This window comes from Scophthalmus maximus, chromosome 15 (assembly GCF_022379125.1).
Source record: "Scophthalmus maximus strain ysfricsl-2021 chromosome 15, ASM2237912v1, whole genome shotgun sequence".
Classification (NCBI taxonomy): Eukaryota; Metazoa; Chordata; class Actinopteri; order Pleuronectiformes; family Scophthalmidae; genus Scophthalmus; species Scophthalmus maximus.
This window is the reverse complement of record NC_061529.1, coordinates 11,441,522-11,466,532: the sequence shown is the minus strand read 5'-3', so window position 1 is coordinate 11,466,532 and position 25,011 is coordinate 11,441,522. Positions and strand designations below refer to the sequence as shown.

Genomic DNA, 25,011 nt, shown 5'->3' with positions numbered 1-25,011 from the left:
CAGTATAGTAATTTCAGAAACTGGTGGCAAGTGATAAATCATTGCTCTTAAGATGCTTCAGATACAATAAGCACATGCCTATCCAGGGTGAATCAGACAACTACAGTTGAGGTCTTTTTGTTTCTTTTTCTGGATCTTGAGATGCTGGTGACAGGTCAGCATTAAGCCAGTAAATTGACCTTCACTGATGATTGTTTCATCAAATCTTGGAAGTTTAAAATCTGGTCTGCAAATTGCCTAAAAAAATCCCACAAAAAGCTTTTTTCTCTAAAGTTTCTAACTGACAGCGGCTGTTTGACGTCATCAGTTCAAATAAACACTTGATTCATAATCTCAACTCTAACATCAGCTTTTGTGATGCCTTTGAAGGCCAAAGACCTTCTGTTGTTATAAAATACAGCTTAGTGTTTCTACACTAGATTGAATTACCGGCTGTACGATTTGTTTAATCTTAACAACAGAAGAATTTACACCTCGCTGCTTTTTCTTTGTTTTGTCCCGCTGCGTTTACAGACGACTCGGGTTCTGATAAAGCAGGACCCAGAGATGCTGACGGAGCTGAGTCTGAGCTGGGTGGCACGTCAGACAAATTTGGTAAGAGTTTCTTTTGCCTTTTTTTGCCAATTTTGCAAGAATAAAAGTACCCATTTTATCCTATTTTCTACACACCACAGAAAATCAGAAGATCACACAAAACATATATTAAAAGCTATTAGCCAAACATCAAGTCTGCATTTAAATTTTGTCAAAGTAACATTATTGTTGCTTGGTGGTGCTGTTTCACTGCAGATTGATTTGAAAACTGCAGTGCTTCACTCTCCCATGGTATTAGACCTTTGACAAAAATGAACACTGTTGATGTCGGCTGTCATAGGCTGGACAAAATTTAAACTGTTTTATTTATATTTTAGGAAAGAAACTTGCAAAAATACCATTATTGGCCCCTTAAATGAGGGTTAACTCTAACATCAAGTCGTGTGCCTACTGAAAAGTAAAGTAAGTGAATGTTTTCTCTTTTCACCCCCTGAAGTGCGTCCTCGCTTCACCCAGCCCGCCAAGATGAGGAAGAGGGTGATAGCCCGTCCTGTTGGCAGCTCCGTGAGGCTCAAGTGCGCGGCCGGTGGAAACCCTCGGCCGGACATCGTGTGGCTAAAGGACGACCGGCCCCTGTCGGAGCGGGAGGTCGGCGAGGGCCGTCAGAAGAAGTGGACTCTGAGTCTGAGGAACTTGACGCCAGAGCACAGCGGCAGATACACCTGCAGGGTCTCCAACCGGGCAGGGGAAATCAATGCCACGTATAAAGTTGAGGTCATACGTGAGTATCGCGCAGAGGGGCTGAGCTGTACGCACACCAAACATGTTCACCTGGATATACTTCACACGATGTGAAGCAAATTCATCCTAAGTGATTACTGCTGTTTGTTTGGATCATATTCAGCCTCTTTTGTACATGGCCGCGGGAAATTAAAACAGTGTAATCACTTTAATAGTTGGACAGAGGAAGAACTGTAAAAAATCTTCCCTCTGATCTACCTACCCCTGACGTCTGATTGTGATCAGCAGGTCTTATTCGTATCCTCGCTACATGATGAATGTGCTTGTGTAATCATGTATATGAGAAGCATATTGAGGAAGCCGCCTTGAGAGAGAGAGAGCTTGTGCCCTGATGTTTGAGAAAGGGAGAGAGAGAGAGAGGTTGTTCAACTCAGAGACCCTCCACCCAATCTGGAGCTGATTAAAGCCCAGCTGTCTGCCAGACCCACTAACCCCCCCCCCTTCTCATGAGAAATGTGGGCTGTACAACCAGGAGCAAAGAAAGAGAGGAAACTAATCACACATACTTCTTGTGTTACATGTGGTATTCCTCCCTCTCTGTCAATTATAAGTTCTGAGCCTGAGGCTAATAACGGGACAGACAACTAAGACCTCCTCTATCTGCAGCCAGAGGAGCTCCTCTAAGAACTCCCCTATCCAGGCTGTCATGTCAGACGTGTGCGTGTGCGTGTGTGTGTGTGTGTGTGTGTGTGTGTGTGTGTGTGTGTGTGTGTGTGTGTGTGTGTGTGTGTGTGTGTGTGTGTGTGTGTGTGTGTGTGTGTGTGTGTGTGTGTGTGTGTGTGTGTGTGTGTCCTGACAGCTTTTCTGTGTGTTTTCTGCAGAGAGGACCAACTCCAAGCCCGTTTTGACGGGCACCCACCCGGTCAACACGACGGTGGACTACGGCGGCACCACGTCGTTCCAGTGCAAAGTGAGGAGCGACGTCAAGCCGGTGATCCAGTGGCTCAAGCGCGTGGAGTCTAACGAGGAGAGTCGCTACAACTCCACCATCGAGGTGGGGGACCACCGATTTGTGGTGCTGCCCACGGGGGAGGTGTGGTCGAGGCCCGACGGCTCCTACCTCAACAAGCTGCTAATTACCCGTGCCAAGGAGGAGGACGCCGGCATGTACATCTGCTTAGGCGCCAACACCATGGGCTACAGCTTCCGCAGCGCCTTCCTCACTGTGCTGCCAGGTGAGGCTTGGGGGGGGGTCAGTTCAAAGTGTGTTGCCGCCACCGCCGCAGCAGCGTTACAAGCAAATCAGCAGCCCTGTGCCATCAGTTTGTTTATTTTATATGGTGGTTTATTTTTAAGATCAACAACACTGCACATAACACAATAACATCCGAGGAATGTAGAACTGAAACGAGCAAGGGGCCACGTGATACGTGTCAGTGAAGAAAACAGACGGGACGGATGACAACAAAGCAACACAAACAAGCACAAATGCTCTGCCGGCATCTGTTATACATCAGTTTTTGATATAGTTTGATGTTGTTTTATTCTCCAAAAATAAATATAACCCTGTTCGTTTTTCCAGACCTTGAAGCTACTTTCTGTCATCCTTCACTTGATTTAGGGCTGAATTTACGCTGATGAAGATCAAGCATTTAAGAACTGAAAATGATATGTTAATTAGTCAATAGATATAAAACCAGCAGATTTTGATCCCAGTTATTTAATTAGTTAGAGAAAAGCTAACTTTCACTGTGAGGATTTTCAGCTTTAAAAAAAAAATCACCATAAATGAATTTCTTTTTTGACTTGTTAGCATTAAGCAGAGCATTCAATTCCACCTCACGGCCTCGCACTCTCGTTTATCATAACATGAGCTAAGAACTACAGTAACATGGATGGTGGGGGGGTGGAGCTCAGAGTCTGAATCTCAAAAATCTGTCTGTTCAAAGATAAATATTTTATCATGTCTGGTTTCGGCACTTCATTGACTCATTTATGAATCTGCAGTCTAATCAATACTGTTTCCTTTGGAGTAAAGCAGACGTTTGGTAACATTTAAGAGTTGTGTACTTGTTTTGACCCTTCTGCTTCTTTCGCAGACACAAACCCTCCCATCACGCCCATGTTCTCACCAGCTTCCAGCTCCCTCCCCTGGCCCGTCATTATTGGGATACCCGCTGGAATAGTGTTCATCTTTGGCACAGTGCTGCTGTGGTTCTGCCAGAGCAGAAAACACTGTCCTCCTCCCAGCGCTCCCGCTGCGGCCTCGCAGGTACTGCAGAGCTCCCACCGACTGCCGTATCGCGAGCGGGACAGGGGCTGCGTGGCGCCGTCGTCCTCCGGCCCAGAGAAAGACTGCATGAGCTCCGTGAACTATGAGGAGTATCTAGCACAGCAGCAGCTCCTCCTCAGTCAGGGAGGACCAACACTCCCCCCGAAGATCTACCCCAAAATCTATACGGACATTCACACGCACACTCACTCCCATGTGGACGGGAAAGTACATCAGCATCAACACATTCATTTTCAGTGTTAGCCTTAGTGCCAAATACTCCCCCACCGACTGCTCCAGTATCTCAGAGGCAAAGCGAGTTGTGGACATTCACCTGACATCACTCCAATCAAGATCAGAAACTCTTGGAGCTGGACATTGTTGGGAGAGTTAGCATGTGTGAAAAACAGTGGCCAGTGACACACACCTCGTGTTTTTTTTTGCATCCAATACTTCCATATTTGGTGCTTTGTTTTTACCTTCAGATTCTCACACCACTAAAGAAACCCATTAATCCTTGTTGTGCACTTATAACAAAAAAGGACAAGGAAATCTAAAGCGCGTGAGTTGAACTGCAGCTATTCAGGCCAGCTGAACGGTCTTCCTCAGCAGTTGGATTTTTGCATTTTCCTACTTGAGGTGTGGTTGAAAAAAAATAAATGGAGGTGTTACCTTTCACATTATCAGCTGTTGGAGCGCAGAGACTGTGTGTTCTGCCTGGTTATGAAGATGAAAATGGTACTTGGAGATTTACAAAAGGGCTGTTTTTTTATGCTCCTACTCAGGTTGTCCTTTTTTTAATGTTAAAGATGCATAATGTTTGGAACGCTGACCACTACCCTTCACGTTACCTTACTCCATCCCTCACTTCTGTACCTTGTTGAGAGTGATATAGAGTAGGCTGGTAGGTTTTTTTATAGCCTGTTTATGGCATGCAAACCTTGCCTCAGACTGCAAGGGATGGAATGGTTGTGTTCTCATGTCAACTGAATTGGTCGTCATTATTATTTAGGTAGGTTCCATCACTAGTCAGAAGCATTTTGAGATAAACCAGCAGTCTGCTGTTTTGACCGCCACCTTATCCACCCACAGTATATGAAGCTGTAGTCATTTATAATCAAATTGAGTCATGAATATTTAATTTATTTTGTTAAAAAAAAATGTATCAAAAGTTTATTTTTCAGAGTAAGGCATTTTTACATATCTATGTAATGTTATTAAAGTATACTGTTGTCGTCTATAGTACATTTTGAGTACTCGTCACCCAGTTTAATCACATTTAGTTCATGCAAATATTTTAGGTATTTCTGTATGTAATTGGTTGTATTTGACAATCTTGTATGATGTACTCTGTTCAAGGCTCAAAAACTAAATCATCTCAAAGTTTGATGGTTTGGTAGTTTGATTAAATGACCTGAAACAAATTGGCCCACGTGCTTCACGGAAAATTAATGCATCTTGTACACATTCTACTGGAGGGTCACGCCTGTGTGCATGTTCCTCAAAGTCTGTACCTGTAAACAAAAGGGCTTAAAAGTGACAGTTCCCATTCCCTAAAACAACAAGTGCTTTTTGAGGTTCGGCTTTCTTTCCTTTGAGCCAGGCGAAGTGTCTGCCGAGGGTGATGCAGAGGGCAGCCCGCAGAGGGACAGAAGATACCGGGATGAATGACTGAATAGACACAAGAGCAGCCTCACAGTCCACTTTTAGATGAGTGATGGCCCCTGCAAGACTACACCGAAAGACCAGCATCACACCCCGCAACCCCCCCTTCTTTTAAGTGAATCAACCCCTCCTCGCCTCCCCACCCCAGTCCGCACCACCATCTCATTCAGCTCCAATCTAGGTTGGATTTCCTTTCACCATTTAGGAGTGTATTGTCCCGCTGTGGGAGTGATGTGACGGGACCCTGCGATTGCTCAGGAAAGAAGGGGAGCATTGTGTCAGGTGAGCTCTTGTTTTGTTGAGATCATCACTGGATGGAGATGAGCTTCGGCCCCAGACAGAGAGGTCAGTGTATTGTGTGTTTAAACTGGGAAGCCTACACAGAACTAAACCTTTTGGGGTTTTTTTTAGGCTTTAGCCATGTCAGTCCCATAGTCTCCACTAACCGTTTAAAATCTACAAGATTCAAAATGATACAACACCGCCCCCTAGCGCTTTCAAACTAATTAAATGCAGAAATGAAATCATCATCTTTATTATCATCATTTTTACAGTATTCTAAGAACATTGACAAGACAAAACGACTCAACAAGAAGGCTCTAGCGGATACCAACAAAGAAAAAACAGGAAGTATTTAAAACATTAACAGTATTTACAAATGAGCTCAGCCCTTCTGGACTTTGAGGATGAGTTCATCCAAAAGCTTGGTCAGCTCTTCAAGCTCCTTCTCCTGCAAAAATAAATATTTGAAATTCAAAAAAAAGAAAATTTAAAATTCTATCACTGACACTTCTGCAAATACACAGCATCTAATAAACATTTTCACTCACCTTCTGTTCCATGCTCTTCTCCAACGACTGCACCTTCAGCTGCTCCCTGCGCAGCTGCGCTTGCAGACCCGACACCTCTGCCTTGTACTTGGACCGAACCTCTGCAATTTCTTCATTGGCACTGAGGACGAACATGATATAACAGTCAGACATTGCAAATGGAATTTTCACCCTTCAACGCAGTAGATTCACGTTTCTTACTGGCCGATCTTCTCCTCAGCGTGGGCTTTAAGGGTCTGGTAGCGCTGCTCCTCCTTTTTGATCCTTGCCAGGTAGTCCTGCGCACAGGCTTTCAGAGTCTCTTCGTTCTGGGGAAAAGGGGCACAGGAAGCAATTTACAAATCAAACCATCACTCATCAAACAGCTTTTGTAAAATTATTTAAGCATATGCAGTTTATAACAGGGAAAGTTCTCTTGCTTGCTAACCTTTTTGTAACCCTCAATGACGCCCTTGCACTTCTCATATCGTTTAAAAAGCTCAGAGAACGATCGCTCCATCGCGTTCAGGTCACCGGACGCCTGCTCCTTCTCCAGCAGAGCCTCTTTGAGCTTCGCCTGGGCCGCCTCCCTCTCCTTCTCCTGATCAGCTGAACATCAGAGAAATTGAAGAGGCATTTTTTAATACACTTACCTCCACAAATTTAAATAGAGTAGAGAGTTAAACATGTATACAATTTGGTAACTTACCCATCATTTTAGCAATCATGAGCTCAAATTCTGCAATTATTTTCCTGAAAAGAAAAGAGTCATACGTCTTGAAAAATACACATATCATTAAGTGATAAAAACAGAAACAAAATTAAAGCACTCCTCACCTCATTTCTTGACCATCATCAAGAAGCTTTTTATACTTTACACTCCATTGCTGGTCTTTTTCCTTTGCCTATTTTAGATAAAAGAAAATGTATTTTCACTCATTACTCACATGGACTAACCCTGACATTTCACAAGGGGGCTGGCAGGAAATTATCCAGAGCAACATTTGCATTCTCACAGCTGGAAAAGACCAGGAAAATGTCTGGACTAAGTATGTGTGAAAGCAATCATTTTGACTATTAAACAACAATTTGAGATACACTGTGCTGTGCTTGCTGTAGCTGAATCAGATTACTGTAAACTGTTCCAGGGATTGTTGGGGAAAATAATTGTCATTCACCCAAACAAAGTGACTCAAATGGAGGAGCTCCCCTGGGTTCAGATCATAAAACACTGAGCAGGACTTACTTCTGCCTGTACTTTGGCGATGGCTGCGTCCATGTCTTTCTGACTGTACTTCAGCACTTCAATGATGGCGTCCTCTGTGTTTGCCGGCTGTGGGAAAGCAGGGACGAGACTCTCAAGGATTGGAGTCTAGAACGAAAGTCAGTGTAAACAAATCAGGTTAGCAGATGAAGCCCAGAAAATCTGTGCAGAAAACAGTGACAGATTGATTAAATGTTGGTGGTTTGAGATTGACGTACTGGTGCTGCAGCATCAAACAGTCTGAAATCACAGTTTTGTGGTCCATTTGTTCCCTCTTTATCTGCCATCTGTGGAGCTTCAAGTCTGAATTGGTGAGAGAGGGGAGAGACACATGTGAAGGGGTCCAAGTGGTTACATTTCATTTTTATTTTGTTTTGTTTTACAGTTTGGCCAAAGCAGAACAAATTCAGCTCTAACATCTAGTGACAGCAGCAGCAATCAGAGTAAGTGAAAGCAGAAGGACGTCCTACCGTGAAACAAAGGCCCCGGGACGAGGGACTTGGGTCTGAGGGTCTGCGGCCGCACACTTCTTTGGACTCTCTCGCAGGAGTGGGTCGAATTTAAGGTACAGGGATTGTTTCCTCAGTGCAGATTCCTTGAACTGTTGACAGATATTTAAATTTTTTTTAAACATCTTTAAGGGGTTTACAATCAAATTATTCAATTATTTAACAAACATGATGTAAAGGACTCACACTGGTGGAGCCAAACTGTTCAAGGTAGTCCATCTGTCCATCAAAATCATTGGCCATGACTGGAGAAAAAGATCATAGGTCAACATCAAAATTAGTTCTCGGTTTAATGAGGCTTCACAGAGAATCAATTTCCTCCAGACAGAACACACATTTCTTCAGCTTCCATGGACTCACACACCAAACTAAAGGGTAGTGGGCTGAACCCTGTTTTCTTTCCTTTTCTTTTAAGACAAATTGTTAAACTCCAGGTAAAGGAAAACAAAGATCTAGACATAATAAAGTCGTAGCCTAAGTTTACTTACACATTGTTCCAGGGACAAAGTCTGTGAAGTCTAACATTGCAGGCTCCGACTTCTTCTCCGGTTGACACAGTTGGGAAAGTTCTGGAAGACTCTGCGCAGTTCCCTCGTCATTATCGGGGGCTGAAGTCTGTAATTACACAACAACAACATATGTTGTGAAACAATCAAAGCGTTAAATGGAAACTTGTATAAGAATCGGACTAACTGCGTCTATCTCTCACCACAAGGGGGCTGGGTTCAGCAGCTGGGACACTCTCTCCAGGACTGCAGAGGGAAAAACAGGCCAACTTAGATTGAACTAAAGCACTGTTGCTACGTGAAGTTTCCACTGCAAATAAATACTTGGCACACTTGAATAAAAAAAACAACTCTTGACATACCATGCTGGTGATACGGCTTCCATCTCAGGCATCTCCGTTTGCTCCGGAATGGCAGTTTCGATTATCACGGGGCTGGGTTTCTTGCTGCACGCTGGAGAGTTATTCATGCTGGTTTTTGTTCCAAAGGGATTGAAGTTTGGGTCGTCAAACTTGTCTAAGCAAAACGAGTACGAGCCTTTAGGAGCTGAAGCTACATCGCCGGCCTCAGGTTTCACTGAAGTTTCTGTTTGTATTTTGACATCAGACGCCGAATTTCCCCCTTTAGGTTTAGCACCAGATGGCCTCTTGCCAAATTTCTTGGGTGGCGGCTTCCTTTTGACTTCACTCTCATCATCAAAATTGAACTCTAGTTTGATTGGGCCTGCCTTGATTGGGGCAACGTCCGGCTGGGATTCAGCAGCTGGAGATGGGGCGGTGTACGTGGACATGGGGATGACTGCAGCCATGGGTTTCACATCAGGCTGAACAGGCAACGTTTGAGCCACTTCAGCAACATCATCAGCAACATCTGCAGGTTTATCTTCTTTTATCTGAGGCTCATCGACAGGTGGATTAGTGTCTGGCAGTTTTTTTCCAGGGACTGGGGAATTCGGGATTTTAGAGCCACCGCTTTGGAAAGGATTCATTGCATCGTGGTTGTCAAAATCAAAGTTATATGTACCTTTCCCTGGCAGTGGGGCATCGTCCGGAAAGCTACCTGATGCTTTGTCTTGATCAGCATTTGGGGCATTTTCTGCAAGTTGTTCTTCGTCAGGCGTCGCAGTACACAAATCTTCTTCCTCAACTGCCGGGACCTTTGCCACGGTGACCACGCTGCTCTCAGTGGAGCTGATGTTGGCGGAGACGTCAACCAGTGAATTTTCCACAGAGGGAGTGAACGGAAGCGTCTCATCTAAGGCCGATTCCATCTTGGTGGGCTCCTCCGAGATTTTCTCTGGCTCCGTGTGTTGAGACACAATTTGACCAGTGGGTGACTTTTCAACAGCGGGTTTTTCTGGAGAGAAAACCATCTTATTGGAACTTTGAAACGGATCGACAGCATCGAGGTTGTCAAAATCCAGCTCATAGTCTCCCTTGCTTTGTATTGGCATGTCGTCATCAGGATAAGTGGACACTTCTGTGGAAAAAGGTCAAGGGGATTTGAATATCACAGGATTCAGAGACATTCAAATGAATTAATTTTGTAACTTTTGATAAATTACCAATTTTGGGCTCCTCAAGGTGATCAGTGACCTCTTGTGGCAAAACACTGCAAAAATCCAAACAGGCTCGCTTTACTTAAAATTGAAAAGTTATGTCAATAGATGCAAGTTTCAGTAGGAGAAATGTGAACTTACTTTGCTTTATCTAAATTCAAGGACTCCATTGCTTTTGTGCACTCATCCACATTGGTCATCTTCCCAGACTTGGTTGGAGATAGGATTCTCTTAGTCGAAGGGTCTCGTCTTGGTGTCTGAAAACACACCTACACACAAATATATATACACATCATTTAATGTCCCGTTATTACAGTAGACAAAAATTGGTAGACTGGAAATTAGTCTTAGAAAACAAACTTATTTTTGTGTTTCTGTTCACACAAACAGGTGTTCTCATTTATTTTGTCTAATAATCATCCGGTTGAAAAATAAAAATGGGCTACAAACACAATGTGGTCAAACTCCATATAGTCACAAAATTAAACATTTCACACGTCTTGTGTTGACAAGTCCAACAAAAGTAACAGTGAGAAAAATTATAATTTCCCTCTACTCAACTTTGTTGTTTGTTTGAGGGTAATTGTTCTTTTTTTTTTTCAGCCTGATCTCGGGCGGGTGTGTGAAAATAATCTATAGGAGGAGCGGAGACAACATCTAAAATGGTCATAAGCAACCTATTCCGTACCTTCATCCCCTTTGGCACGGTCTTGCTGGGCAGGTTCTCTGACTGACGCAGGATGGAGGGCCTCCCAGTCGGCTGATCCAGGGCAAATATGTCGATATTTGAGTTGTTGTGTTTTCCTCCAGGGCAGACCCCACGATTCTCATCATTCACTTCAGCAGAACTCATCCTGCAAAAAGCAGAGAGAGAAACTGTAAGTTTCAGGGCTGGGAGGACCCGACCTGACCCTGCAGCACTCGTCATCCTGAAAGCTGCGCTCGGATGATAAGACACTTTTGATGGTGGAGTTTTCTGATGTGTGTAGAAATGATCCTCACAAAAAAGGAGTCGGCAACAGAATCAGCCAAATATGACTCCACCAATTTACTTCTGTTGGTAAATCTTGGTTGCCACGTGCCTTCAATTTTTATTGGTATAACAAACCCCTTATCTGGAAAAGGACAGGTTTTGCAGGGTACAAGTGGAAAAGAAAGGCCATTAAAACATAAATAAAAAGGCAGGCACTGACACCTTTGCGCTACTAGACTGACCCGTCAACCAACATTAGATATGTGCATCAGTGTAACATTTCAGTACTGACAGAAAACAGCTTAAACAAATGTGTGCAGTAGAAACTATCTGTTGCCATTACATAGTTTTCCCACCAGAGATCACTGTTTAGTAAAATTTTCCACTTCAAAATGTTGACTTCAGTCTCTTGTCATAGTGTAATGTAGAAGTTTAAGCCTTTTTTTTTTTTTAGTGCACAAGTGAATGAGTTTTCGGCAATGAAGTGACTATACGCATTCTATTTTACACATGGGTGAAATATGGGTGTAAATATTTCCATAAAGAAAAACTAATTTCCATTTCAGGGCTCCAGTAAACACGATGTCTGCTGCCACCGTCGATGTAGTTCACGATCTGTGTTTTCTGTGCTGCTGTAAGTGAATGACTATTTATCAGACAAGAAACGTGGAGGAAATCTGGGATGAGTGGAGTTTTCATTTGCTCCAACTAATGCTGGGTTTTGACAGAATGCAATGTGTGTGGTGACCATGATTCATCGCATGATTATTTTTTTTTAATAATTTGAGAATCTAGGTCACACATTTCCGCTCTGACCAACTGGCTACCACACAGTGAAGTGTTGGCACACGTTGTTAGTGAACGACATCTTTGTCTCATCATGTCTTGTGAGCAACGTTACTAACGATTTCAGTTACGCCCAGAGGCTCGGCCAGTCGGTGGCAGCGCCTGCGTCTGTCAAACAGAGGACAGATAACTCAAGTCATAAACTTTAATCGACATCCCAAACGAATGACTGTTGAAATGGACGAGCTAACAGAAACCTACACCGATATGACTATCGGCGTTAGCCAAATAACTGTTAGACAAAGTAGTCACCAGTTTCGACACAAGTCAGACTAATATTAACATAATGAGCGTTAGCTGAAAAACTAACGTTTACAAAAACAAAAGCTACGTTGGCTAAGCTAATTGTTATTGAGGAACTAACCTCACTGGCCAGTTGACTCGCGTGAACTTTAAGCGGAGGAAAGCAAAAGCATTAGTTTATCTGTGTATCAAAATGATATCATCACTCGCTCTTTACATTATCACTGATTATTCACCACCTACCTCAAAAAAACGGATTCAGTTCCCAGGAATTGTAACGACTTCTGTCAAACCATGCAGCTGCCGTCTGGGCGAACAGAGTGAACCCGTGAAGCCCTCTCGCCTTCTCTGGGTGAAAACCGTTTGGAATTTAAAAGTCTTGAAACGCACCAATGAAATCACGGGAAGCATTCAAAGCAAACGCGCTTCCTGGTTGAGCAGCCAATCGCACCGAAGAGCGGATGTGATCCAATCTACAGCTGCACACCACACCAACCTCAGAGATATACCAAGTTGGTATTACCAACAGCAAGATAGTAATCATAAAAACTAAAAACTCTGGAAGTTGCGATAAAACGAAGCACGTGCAGCGGTATTTGGGTATAGGGTCACTGCATTGAATTTCTCCAACAGCGCACGCGCACGCACAGCCATTATGTTACCAAACTGTATATATCAATTGAAATAACTATTATTCCTCTATCGCAACAACATACTACCTACAACATCCAGAGAGCAATCGACAGTGGTAGGCGCAAATTGTGATTTATGACCCAAAACGTAAACAATAAATAGTTTTTAAATAAAGGGTGTTGGAATGATGATCGACCATTGATGTGTCTGATGGATATAAAGCATAGATATAAAGATATAATTTGAATATTTTAAATACAGTCTATGTAAAGTCTTCGCATAGAAGTTACTCTTGCTAACTTCCGGTAGGGGGCGATATGCACCCTTCACTTTGGTCATAAAAACCAAAGAAGAAGAATACTGCAGCTGCCCTGCCCGCCAATTTTGAAGGATGTAAACAGTAGCGTCCATCTTCGTGGTCGCGCTGCTATGAAGAAAGCCAAGTTTACCTCGTAACGGCGAACATTTCTTCGGCAGCGATGATGAATTCCAGTGGAAGAGGTAGCGCACCACACATGTACTCGTTCTGTTAGCAAACCGTCTCTAACGTCGCTGTCGTTGTATCTTGCCACATTGAACGCGCTGTCTAAACTCACGCTAACGATACTAGTCGATGCACATTATTTGTCTGGTGCAAACATCGAACCCGATCAAACGTTTACAGTCTTTATCATTTTGTTGACAGGATCTGGCGATTCATCGCAACTTGCTGCCAGGTAACGTATCTCCAGGAGTCGCTCGTTGTTGCATCTAAACACGCACAGATTAAATCGCGTCACGCTGCTAACGTTAACATTTAATATGATAACGGAAGATACAGTTGCTCGCACACGTCGCCTGTATATTCGACACCAGTTATGCACAGTAAGCCTCAGTGTGTGTTGTTAGTTTTCCCTCTAAGCTCATTATGAGTTTGACTAATAGGTTGACTGTTTTGACAAAGGAGATTGTCTTTTCATGTCCTTCTTTCTAGCTGTAAAGAAAGAGACACGTCGACTTCCTTGATGATGTGAAATGCTCACCACCACCACCTCCGTATTTCACCTTTCGAAGGTGTTAACAGTGTTTTCTTGTGTTACAGTGGTGACAGCGATTCTATCAAAGTTTTTGTGCGAGTGCGACCTCTGACCCAGGGCACCGGGCTGACCACAGATGGAGACCAGAGTCTTTGTCTCACCGTCACCTCGCCCAACACCATCCGTCTGCTCTCGAAACCCGAGCCGAGAACCTTCACCTATGATCATGTCGCTGATATGGACACATCTCAGGTTAGGAGCACATGGTTATTTGTCAACATACCGCTTACACGGTTTAAAATTTGACTGGTTCGTTCTAACCTGACTTGTCAGCATGGGATATTGCCTGTGTGACTCCTGTTTTGTGTGTGTGATCATTGGTGTGAATGCTGGAAGCAACCTAGAAACTTCATTCATTAATCAAACCCTCAGCTCAATTAGGACTTGTATGGAACCTTTTTCATGAGTGTCATTCTTTCTGAAATATTCAACGTTTTCTGAGATTTTTGCTCCATTGAAGTGAATAGAAGGAATGTTCAAATTGTACACATTTTCATCACTTTATCATAACTCCATTGCTCCAGTGCTTGTGTCTAGCTTAGCTAGCATTATGCCAGGTTATGTAAATATAACTGTCTTTCTACGATAAACTTTATTATTAAGGCCCATTCAACGGTCCAAACAACTTTCGGACTAACCTTGAATAATGTCCTTTTTGTGAGCTATTTCATAAATAAAATCTGTTTCCTCTGCCATCTCTGGAAAATTGGCAAACTTCTCCCTCACCATCAGCTGCAGCTCTTCCCTGACTCCATATGTCATGAGCTCCTTAAAAAAAATGTGCTTTTTTTTCTCTCCGGTTGGTGGTCTCGGTCCGGTTTTGTATTTTCAAATTTGTTCAGGCAACTAATATTCAAATGGGATTCTGAGAGTATTCACTACCTGTTACATGCGATGAGATCACAGATCACAGGAGTGTGTGCGCGCCTTTGATCATTGCATCAACGAGGATGACACGTTTGTATCATAATGGAATGTTTTGATTAGATTTTTCATTTTTGTTTATTATTGGAGCATTCACAACATATGTTATTCTCTAAAAACTTTCGGCCCTTTTTTTTGGACCTCTTCTCCTTCCACATTTTTCAACCTGTAACTTCATTCAAACATCAAAACTTTCAGCTCAATTAGGACATTCAGGCTTGTATAAAATCTTTTCATTTCTTTCAGAAATATTCACCATTTTCCGCAATCGTTTGAGTAATCGCACATTAACTACCCATTTCCCACTTTTCCTGCTCTTCATAAATTAAATGAGCTCCCAGACTAACTTTATACTCCAAATTCTAGCCAACAATCCAGTTAAGCATCATCCTTTCAGCAGCCAGCATTCACACCACTATATCTTTAGAAATGGCCTTTACCAGTTATCTGTCATTCTTCTTCAACAGGACTCTGTGTTCTCCAGTGTGGCTAAGAATATTGTTGAGTCTTGCATGAATGGATACAATGGTACTATATTTGCTTAGTAAGTGGTCTTTGTTATTTTTTTGTTGTATAAAATGGAAATACATATTATGGCACAACCTCTCTGCATTGTGTTCCATGTATTGCACCCATTCAGTTAATTTTCATATTTCTCTGTTGATTATGCAGTGGACAAACGGGCTCAGGGAAAACATTCACCATGCTTGGTGAGAATTTAATATATTATTTACACTGCATTCCATATTCCTCAACATTAAAGCAGTGGAATAATTGAAGTGACTCTTTTCTTTAATCTCTCCCTCCAGGACCATCTGAGCTGGATAACTTCACAGATGAACTCCGGGGGGTTATTCCTCGGAGTTTTGAATACCTATTTTTTCTCATCAACAGAGAAGTGGAACGGGTGAGCTGTAAAATTTCATTACAACAAAAGTGTTGTAAACTACTTGTTTATTTTCTAACCAATGTGTTTATTTATTTTTTCTCTCTCCCAAAAGTCTGCCCAGTCCAAGAGTTTCCTTTGCAAATGTTCATTTATCGAGATATACAATGAACAAATTTATGACCTCCTGGACACTGCCTCGGCCAGTCTTTTCCTGAGGGAGAACATCAAGAAGGGTGTGTTTGTTGAGGGAGCTGTGGAGAAGTTTGTTAATTCAGCTGCTGGAGCTTACCAGGTAGGTATTCCTTGATTCATATGCACCTTGTATCCAGCTTAAAGATCTTAATGAATTGAGTTTGAAACCACTTAGGTGCTGTCTATGGGCTGGCGTAATCGACGAGTAGCCTCCACCTCTATGAACCGCGAGTCTTCGAGGTCTCACGCAGTGTTCACCATGACTTTGGAGTCCAAAGAGTCCATCAATGATGTGGTGAACATCCGAATGTCTCAGCTGAACCTGGTGGATCTGGCAGGATCTGAGAGGCAGAAAGACACTCACACAGAAGGCTCCAGACTCAAGGTGACGCTTCATGCCTAAATTCTCTCACGTGAAAGTGCTACATTTATCCTTTTCTGTTGTTGCTAACGGCTGTTGTCTACACTTCCTCTCTTTCAGGAGGCCAGCAGTATAAATCGCTCCCTCATGTGCCTTGGTCAGGTGATCATGGCACTGGTGGACGTGTCCAATGGGAAGAACCGCCACATCTGCTACAGGGATTCTAAACTCACCTTCCTGCTTAGGGTGAGTGTCTGTAGATGCAGAATACATAGTTCATAGTTGAAGGTTGTATGTGAAACACTTGCAAATGATTGTTGCAATTCCTACCTAGAAAACATTAGTTTTGTTGTTGTTATTGCCTTTATGCCTGCTGAAGGGATACAAACAAAAAAATAATATAATTATGAGCTCTTGTGAACAAATATAGTGGTGATATTGTTTGAATTGAAACCAGAAGATATACATTTCTTGCTCTTGACATCCTAATATTGAATTTCCATATTCATTAATGCACTTCATTTTGTTTAGGTAGAATATAATACTTCATAGTATTGCATTTAAAAAAATGTATGCACTGTAACAATTTTATTATTATTGTTTTTCAGGACTCTCTTGGAGGGAATGCAAAGACGTACATCATAGCCAATGTACATCCTGGTTCAAAGTGTTTTGGAGAAACCTTGTCGACCTTGCAGTTCGCCCAGAGGGCTAAGTTGATCAAGAATAAGGTATCTGTCATCAAATGAAACTGTATAAATTCAAACAGAAACCAACTTATGGTCGTTTAAAACCCAGAGCACCATATTATCTAATTCTCATGACACAATTCTTTTGTTTTGCCAGGCCGTCATCAACGAAGACACACAGGGAAATGTGAGGCAGTTACAGGCGGAGGTGAAGAAACTCAAGGAGCAGCTTGTGCAGGCGCTCGCCTCTCATACAGTGGGCTATGGGAGAGATAGTGCACCAGGAGGACCTGAACTTCCCATGGGTAACAAAACACCCTCTTTAAACCATTTCAATACATTCAAAATTATGAACTGATAGTGGATTCATCTTATGTCAGTTTTTTTAATAAATGTAAAATGTCTTTTCTCTCAACAGGCCCATCTGCTGAAATTCAACATGACTTCTTCTATAAAGCAAAGTTCATGGCTGCTGTTCGTCTGTGGAGGAAACGAGATGAGGAGAAGAGGGTATGAGGAAAAATGCTTTATTGCACCGTCATTTATATTCCACGATCACGCTGTGGGAGGAAATAATGTCGACGCAGTGGAACTGACAGTTATGTCTGACTGCACTCAGATGCTGCTCGAGAAGGTAGCTCAGCTCGAGGAGGCCTGGACACAAAAAGACAAGTTCATCCATTCCAGCCGAATGATTGTGAGGTTTCGAGAAGACCACATCTGTCGGCTGGAGAAGAAACTGAAGGCAGGACCGAACCAGTTGTCAGACGAGGAGTCTCAGGCTCTGATTGACCAGCTGAAAGAAGAGATTAAGATCTTGAGAGATCAGGTAAAAAAAATTCTGTAATGCCCTTATAACATACTCCGACTCTATGACTGACTATGTGTACATAATGTGTAAATATAAGGTAGTAAGAGGACCTATAGTTCAGATGCCAAAACATCCTTTTCAGCCATTTAATGAAACATTCCTTTGAGCAACTACTGCTTTCCTCTAAAACCACTATACGTTTCTCCATAGTCACTTACTATAAACAGGCAGAATAAGGTTACACATCTGTATTAGTTAACTGTATATTTCTTCTGGTAATAGCCACAAAGCTCAACCATTCTTAACTCCTGGATCCACTGTTCTGTTCCATCACCGTTTTTTGTATACACTTTGCTGCCCTGAAAGGTTGATCATCATCCGAAGATGACTCGATATGCGGCTGAGAACTTCAGCCTCAGAGAGGAGAACCGGCATCTGCGTTCTCTTGAATCGGTAGTGAGAGCTGAAGAAGGTGTGGCCCAAGTTGCAGCTGAGCTGGAAGAGGCCTTCGAGACGGCTATGGAGTCAGAGAGAGGCGCGGAAAGTATGAAAATTATCAATATAAAAGCAAGAAAAGGTTACTAAATTAGAATTAAAAATCTGTATCTAGCTACTTGTCAATAATCTCATGTTGCTCCATATTGCCAGCAGCCTCCTCAACCCCTGCGGCTGCAGAAAGTGTTTCAACAGCTACGATGGAGAGGCTGAAGGCTCAGCTGCTTCAGAAACAGTCTGACCTCACAGCTGCCCTTCGGGCCTTTGAGGAATACAGAGAAGTCACCAAGTAAGCAGGGCATTTATCAAAAGAAAACCACGCTTGAGATCAAATTCACATGGGAAATATCCAGAAAAGCTTTGCAGATGTTTAGGGATCAATCTTTTTCAAAAAGCTAGAAATCCAGGCCAAGAATTTTTACCATCATGAAATCCAATAACATTAACACCTTCTGAAAGCACACGGTGTATTTTGCAAGGACTCATTTTTTGTTAATAACTACCGTCTCTACAGTGAAATAAGGCCAAATGTATGTAGGAAATTTGATTTGAGAAGGTAAACTGATTTACATTTGAGCTTTTTACTTTGGCAAAACAATATATCACCCTGTTTCTTATATTTGGTGGCACAATCCTCAACCATTTGTATATTTTTAAATATTATTGCAGCTCTGATTTCTAGCTTCAGAAAGAAGCTTATTATACAACTAGAATATGATAGTTATTATTCAAAGGTTTGCTTTGTTACCTTAATGAAAGGTGCAGTTTTTCATCCAAAGCTTTTACAGGCACATAAAGTACATTTTGCAGACCATAATGTGGGTTTTGGATGGGGCTCTGTGTTCTAGGAAACAGATGTCTCAGCTGGAGTCTGACAAAAGATACCTGGACAAGTCCAACAGGCATTTGGAAAATATTTTGGAGGCCACGAACGCTTACAAGAAACAGGAGGTCTCTGAGCTGAACAGAATTCATGTTGAAACTATAAAGGTGAGGAGTTGTTGAAATGTATTAAATTCACTGTCCTTCATTTGAAGCCTTACAAAAATCATAATTATTTTAATCTTTTAAAATATTTGTTATGCCAGATTCTCACCACCCCCACAAAAGCATACAACTTGCGGTCCCGACTTGTGCCCCTCTCCAGCCCGGACCACCTGAATGGGACGGACAACAATGCAGATGACATTTGGGATGAGCAGCCGCCTTCAGACATGGCCGAGATGGCCTTGACTGAGGAACTGCGCCAAGTGCAGGTAAACTATTGTGAACTATACCTCAAATGTGTGTGCAATGCAGATGGTCAACGACACCTCACACTGTCACAATTTATCAGGAGCAAGCCAGTCGTGTCCAGTCACAGCTGAATGACGAGGAACTAAACAACAGCAAGCTGTTGCAGCAAATTGCGAAACTTGAAGAGCAGATCGCTGTGATGTCACAAGAGTCTCGCCATAAGGATGAGGTAGACCATCTTTTCATGTTTTACTGAAATTGAACATTATGTAAAAGCATTTTTTTCCCCACTTACACTTAATCCATTTTGATTTGCTAATTTTTATTTTTACATGCTATGCAGCAACTCTCTTCTGAGAGAGCTAACAGGAGCACAGATCAGCTCAGCCTGCAAGAAATGATCAGTGAACTGCAACAAAGCCTTCAGTCTGAACAACAAGCCTCAGGCGGTGAGATTCTGATGTTTGACCTATGTTGTAATCACTGGTTTGCCTGCTTGGATGTTTTATTTTTTTGTTGTTGTTTCATTGAACATGAGGTTTTTGTCATGTGGAGGTAGGGACATTAGTGCCAAGGTGACCACGTTTTCCTTCGTCTCCTTTCAGTGCTGAGGAGTGAGATCTCTGATCTGCGCCTGGTGCTGCAGTCGTCCGATAAGGAGCTGGCTGCTGTGAAGGACAAGTTAAGTGATGAGCAGAGGGAGCAGCAGAGAGAGACGAGTCAGCTCTCCAACAGTCTGATCAGCACACAGCTCCAGCTCGACAAAGTCCAGTAAGCAAGAGTGTAGTACCTTCTGTGTATTGCGGCTGTAATTGATCCGACGGTTTTTATGTGCTCACAACTACCATGTCTTCATTCCAGATTGGAGTGGGAGCAGCTTCTGGAGCAGCATCGGACATTGCAGGATTCATTTGACCAGCTCCAAGCCGAGGCCAAGTTTGAGGCTGATCAGTCGGGACATCAGCTGCAGGAGAGGCAGCAGCAGATTGACGGACTGAAAGCACAGCTCATGGTTAGTGAACTCATAAACTCAACCATGGACTAGTTTGTCCTAAAATGTTGACTGTAGTGTCTTAAATGTCTATATTTTTATCTACTTTTACTCTAGGAATTGAATGTTTCTCTTCAAAATGAGCAAGTGCACACCAGCACCCTGATCTCACAGTTGAGAGAAAACAAAGAAAGTACATCAAAGTGAGTTGTGCACTGTCTGTCTGCCAGGAGTATTTTCTTTTCATGATTTGCTTACAACAGTTGTGAACATTTAACAATCGTTATTAAATTAACATGAATGGCCTTTGTGTATGCCTTCAGAGAACTCACTGAAACTGTGGAGCAAAATACACAACTCAGAAAACAAGTCTCCGACCTGACGGCACATAATCAACAACAGGTCCGTTTGAAGAACCGTGCACATTTGAAAATGTTACCGGTTTGTCATAATAGTAAATGAAGCTTAGTTGCTGAACTTGCTTGTCTCATTTTCTGTTTCCAGGCATCAAAGCTTGTCGATCTTGAGCAAAATCTAACCTCTACCAATGAACTCATAAAGGGTTTGGAGCAAAAGATTGAACAGGATAAAGTAAGACTGAGTGGATAATTCTTCTCCAATTCTTATTTTGCACAAATATAACTGCAGTGTGTCTGCCACTCTCCTGAATGTCTTGTTTTGTTTCCCAGGATGTTGTCCTAGATCTGATCAATCAAACCAGAGACCTCCGCTCGGAGCTAATCCAGAAGGACCAGACCATTACCCACCTGTCTGGCGATATTAAAGACATCACGGTTCTTTACTTTTCCTCCTATTTTGCCCTTGATTTGTCTTCAATAGATAACTGTTTGGTGACTTGGTTACAATCCCTTATTTAAACCAAATCATAGCGTACATACAGTACTCATAATGTTTGAATCAGCTAGGGCTTATTTGAAATAATAATGCGATCCCCTTTTAGGCCAAGTACAATGCTGCCTGCCTCGATAGGGAGGATATCAGGGAGCAAAATGCTAAAGTGAAGACAGAAATCTGTGACCTGCAAGAAGCTTTAGACAGAAGTTTGGCGTCCAACAAGATAGAGGTACGTTCTATCTTATTACACACCTCTGTTCACATGAATTGGTTGTGAATTTTTGGAAGATTTACTGCAGATGATGTGATTAATGTTATGACTCTAAAGTTTTTTTTGCATAGCAAAAATGTATGTTAAGTAATAAAGCTACATTGCTCATTGTGTGTGTGTGTCTGTCTGTCTGTCTGTCTGTCTGTCTGTCTGTCTGTCTGTCTGTCTGTCTGTCTGTCTGTCTGTCTGTCTGTCCGTCCGTCCGTCCGTCCGTCCTTCCTTCCTTCCTTCCTTCCTTAGGTTGAGGTGTTGCAGGAGGAGGTGGCTTATGCCACTGAGGAGGTCGAGAGACTCACAAAGGTCTTGGACGAGCAGAACGGCCTCCTCCAAGCATCTCAAGAGCAAACAGCCCAGAAGGATGTCACAATAGAGAATCTACAGCAGAAGGTGAGTTTCAATTATCTCAAAACAGAGAAAACACTCAGGATGTCTTGAAAATTACAAATTAAAGAAACTCTCCTTTGTACCAGGTGCAACAACAGCAAGAAGCTGTTGAGAAAATAATCAGGAATGGAAGTTTCAAACCCCTCGTTGAGCCGACGGTCACACCTAAATCATTACCTCGGGTAAAAGCTGTTTATGGTTTATGATGTTTAAATATGCCTTCACAAACAGAGCATGTGTCTTTATTATAGCAACATGATATATATTTTTCCACTCTTGTTTCCAAAAGACTCCTCGAACTCCAGGCAGCTTCAGCAGGGATCTGACCCAGGTGCTAGAGAGCCAGGAGAGGGAACTGGAGAATCGACGCACCTCCATGATGACCATGGAGATTCTTTTAGCAGAGCTGAATGCTGAGAGGGCTGCCAAGAATGAGGAGATCCAAAGACTGAAGGTAATGTTTACGCTTTTGTGCAAATATTAAATTAACCTACAGCGGTCCAAGGTTAGATGAATATGATCATAACAGACTTCTGGTTTTGTGTCTTTGTTTTCTATTTAAGGCTAGTATTTCTAGTCTTTGTTGTACCTGACATTGTTAATTTTACTTCCATCAAAAATTTAAATTGCCATGGATTGCCATGGCAATGGCAATCCATGGCAATGCATAAGTTTTAGTTGTGTAAAATACATCAATAATAATACCTCATCCTTGTTAACCGTCCTTAGATGCAACTCACTGAGAAAGAGATGGTCCGACTGGAAATCCAGAGCTTGCTTGACAAGTTTTATACCAAGCAGAGCCAGCTGCCACAGAACGGAAATAATGGGTTGAGTTTTTTAATCCACTTATTCATCCTTAAATCTATCAGATCACCTGTTGTTGGAAATTGAACATGGTCTCTTCCAATTTTTAGTGGGGAGTTGAATGATGCCATCAAGCAGTCTATTCTTAAAGAACTGCAGGACGAGAGAGCAGAGAAGGTTTGTAGATGTCTCTATGGTCCTTTTATCTTTCTTCTTCTCTGCAATGAATTGTTTATTTGATATGTCCCTCTGCCATTGATTAACAGAGCAGCATAACGCAGAAGCTGACCAATACTCAAAAAAGGTAAGTGCCTGTCTAGATAGATTCAAATTTTTTTTTAGTTTATAGCATGTTTATCTTATCCTTGGTTTATTCTTTTAGGGTTGATGGACATCTTTTCTTTTTGTGTTGTGGTTCAGAATGCAGGCACAGGAGTCCATGTTGGCTCAGTCTCAGACCTGCGTTCAGGAGCTGACCACAGAGCTGAGGAACCGCTGTTTAGAGCTGAGAGAGCTGAATCAGAGGATTCATGATGAGGACAAACTACTGCAGGTGAGAGTTGGAGTAAGATGCACTATTTCACCAAAAAAAAGTGGTTTGGGGTGATTAAGCTGTCATGTATGAGACATGTAGCATTACAACAAATTTGCATCTGTTAAGAAAGGGGCACCAGCTCATATAAAGTTGTGTTATTTGGTATAGTCTCTAGGTGGCAGTATGGTGGCACATGGTAGATAAAGTCTATATCTAATTGTCCTAATTCTGATTCTATAAAAGCTTCTGACTGGTGCTAGGCCAGGGATGCTTCATCAAGTCAAATCTATAGCTTCTTCTTGCTAAAATCTGCAATGAGAAGTTCTTAATTCCTAAAAAACAATTCTATGAAATGTACATGAATTTTAAGTGTTGGTGACCTAAATTTTTTGGGACAGTTTACTGCTTACTTTGTACTCATTAAGTTTCTTATTGTTCTAATAAGAAACAAAAAATGGACGTGATAAATTTGAGATAAAGGATAAAGATGAGAATCAAACAAAAGTTAATTTGGCACTATAAAGGAAATGTTTTTTCAGTTGAGAATTGAAGATGTATATACAAAAGACCTTTACAACTTCATATCAGTGGAATTTTCATATTGACAGAAAATCCTTGAAAGACTAGGTAGAAATAACAATGAAGTCTGACAACTTCTCCATTTTACACTTTATTTTTTGCAGTGGGACATTCAAATTGAAAATGATCGGTCTTGATGCCCAACAACAGCCAAGCTAACAAATAATGGCTATATATATATATTTTGTTACAGGAAAACGAGGTTCTCCGTAAGCAGATCGCTAAGCTGTCAGAGGAGAATGGAAAACTTGTTGGTCATAAGAACCACAAACAGAGGATCGAATATCTGGTGAAGCTAAAAAAGGACAATACCAAACTCCAAGAGGTAACTAACATGTCTATAATTTAATGGTGTTTCTCTCTGGTGAATGTGAATGCTGTTGCACACATCACAACAATCATTTCTTTTCTTTTAAAGGATAACGAAAAGCTCCGCACAGAGATTACCCTAATGCGAGACAACGCTGGAGATGATTTAAATCCCTCATTTTCAAGTGTTTGAATGGAGGTAAATTTGCATTTATCCCTGTCAAAACATTTTTTATTTTATTTTAATTTTTTTTTCACTTTGTTGATTTTTGTCAACTCATTTAATGGTTCATTGTGATTCATGATTTTGATATTTTTTTAATTCAGGAAATGTGCAGTTATGATTTTGCTAATGACAAGTGTTCATGTTATTACACCTCTTACAGTTTTTGCCTGGAGGCACATTCTACCTTGTCACTAATCTGCTATTGCAGTACCATTATTCCAGCTCCATATTTTCATGGTCTTTTTTGAATGTACTACACCTCTCATGTTGTTCACAGACTACATGGAAATTAAAACAATGCTGAATAACATCTTAATGTGAAAACTGGACATCTTACATGTTAATAATATTTCTGGTGCTTATTTCTGATGCTGTGATTGCAGTTGTTGTCTGACCATGAGTTGTATTGACAGTATTTTGTTAGTTATGCATTTTTACCATCATACTGAGGTGTAGAGCCGATGTCTTTTTAGCATAATGAACTTTTTATATACTGTAATTAAAAATATTTTTCTACCTAGTAAACTTTATTCTGTGGTATTTTTTCCCGAATAGTTAATAAGTAAAACTACAGAAAATTTGCATTTCAGTAATTTTCATTATTGGTAATCTGCCATTTTACATGTCGATCAATTGATTAGCTGTTTCATCTACAAAATGTTAGGGTAAAAAATGACAGTTAGCATTTCCAAGAAACTGAATTCTTCAGTGTTTTGATTTGTCAGACAGTCTAAAATGTTTATTTTACAATTATAAAACCGCGAAGGAACAAGAAAAATCCTCAAAAGATTGATCAAAGATCATAGTTGCTGATCAGCACCAATCTGG

At 41.7% G+C, this 25,011-nt stretch overlaps 3 protein-coding genes across 7 annotated transcripts in view; 2 read left to right on the top strand and 1 right to left on the bottom strand.

Annotated features, from left to right (window-relative positions):
• LOC118285631 (fibroblast growth factor receptor-like 1) overlaps nucleotides 1-4,971 on the top strand; it is a 29,567-nt gene extending 24,596 nt beyond the window's left edge. Inside the window, exons 4-7 of the mRNA XM_035609358.2 lie at nucleotides 514-594; nucleotides 1,031-1,315; nucleotides 2,157-2,510; nucleotides 3,375-4,971. Of these exons, the coding sequence (XP_035465251.1) occupies nucleotides 514-594; nucleotides 1,031-1,315; nucleotides 2,157-2,510; nucleotides 3,375-3,811 (1,157 nt within the window). The 3' untranslated portion in view covers nucleotides 3,812-4,971. The remainder of the gene's footprint in view (nucleotides 1-513; nucleotides 595-1,030; nucleotides 1,316-2,156; nucleotides 2,511-3,374) is intronic.
• Nucleotides 4,972-5,731: 760 nt separating this feature from the next.
• On the bottom strand, nucleotides 5,732-14,499 carry tacc3 (transforming, acidic coiled-coil containing protein 3). 3 transcript variants are annotated; one of them, XM_047327319.1, is made up of 17 exons: nucleotides 14,356-14,499; nucleotides 10,547-10,712; nucleotides 10,000-10,127; nucleotides 9,865-9,911; nucleotides 8,663-9,779; nucleotides 8,504-8,546; nucleotides 8,283-8,409; nucleotides 7,981-8,039; nucleotides 7,756-7,886; nucleotides 7,504-7,588; nucleotides 7,268-7,393; nucleotides 6,859-6,926; nucleotides 6,731-6,774; nucleotides 6,470-6,630; nucleotides 6,244-6,350; nucleotides 6,043-6,163; nucleotides 5,732-5,942 (listed from the first exon to the last, which is right to left on the bottom strand). In XM_047327319.1, exons 2-17 carry the CDS (start codon nucleotides 10,709-10,711, stop codon nucleotides 5,877-5,879), a joined length of 2,595 nt encoding a protein of 864 aa, XP_047183275.1. In that variant the 5' UTR covers nucleotide 10,712; nucleotides 14,356-14,499; the 3' UTR covers nucleotides 5,732-5,876. The 3 variants fall into 3 exon arrangements, with proteins under 3 accessions (XP_047183275.1, XP_035465248.2, XP_047183274.1); XM_035609355.2 differs by having other exon boundaries at nucleotides 14,268-14,405; XM_047327318.1 differs by lacking the exon at nucleotides 14,356-14,499 and adding an exon at nucleotides 12,164-12,315.
• Nucleotides 12,904-24,708, top strand: kif15 (kinesin family member 15). 3 transcript variants are annotated; one of them, XM_035609346.2, is made up of 35 exons: nucleotides 12,904-13,054; nucleotides 13,239-13,269; nucleotides 13,635-13,821; nucleotides 15,021-15,097; nucleotides 15,226-15,263; nucleotides 15,363-15,460; nucleotides 15,555-15,734; nucleotides 15,810-16,019; nucleotides 16,116-16,241; nucleotides 16,604-16,726; nucleotides 16,842-16,989; nucleotides 17,103-17,194; nucleotides 17,304-17,513; nucleotides 17,862-18,039; nucleotides 18,147-18,279; nucleotides 18,839-18,980; nucleotides 19,079-19,246; nucleotides 19,327-19,455; nucleotides 19,570-19,675; nucleotides 19,832-19,997; nucleotides 20,088-20,238; nucleotides 20,335-20,420; nucleotides 20,541-20,619; nucleotides 20,722-20,808; nucleotides 20,907-21,011; nucleotides 21,179-21,301; nucleotides 21,584-21,730; nucleotides 21,814-21,909; nucleotides 22,017-22,181; nucleotides 22,457-22,557; nucleotides 22,645-22,711; nucleotides 22,801-22,838; nucleotides 22,955-23,087; nucleotides 23,842-23,973; nucleotides 24,067-24,708. In XM_035609346.2, exons 1-35 carry the CDS (start codon nucleotides 13,033-13,035, stop codon nucleotides 24,148-24,150), a joined length of 4,158 nt encoding a protein of 1,385 aa, XP_035465239.1. In that variant the 5' UTR covers nucleotides 12,904-13,032; the 3' UTR covers nucleotides 24,151-24,708. The 3 variants fall into 3 exon arrangements, with proteins under 3 accessions (XP_035465239.1, XP_035465238.1, XP_035465240.1); XM_035609345.2 differs by having other exon boundaries at nucleotides 18,144-18,279; XM_035609347.2 differs by lacking the exons at nucleotides 12,904-13,054; nucleotides 13,239-13,269; nucleotides 13,635-13,821 and adding an exon at nucleotides 14,676-14,930 and having other exon boundaries at nucleotides 18,144-18,279.
• Nucleotides 24,709-25,011: the final 303 nt, after the last annotated feature.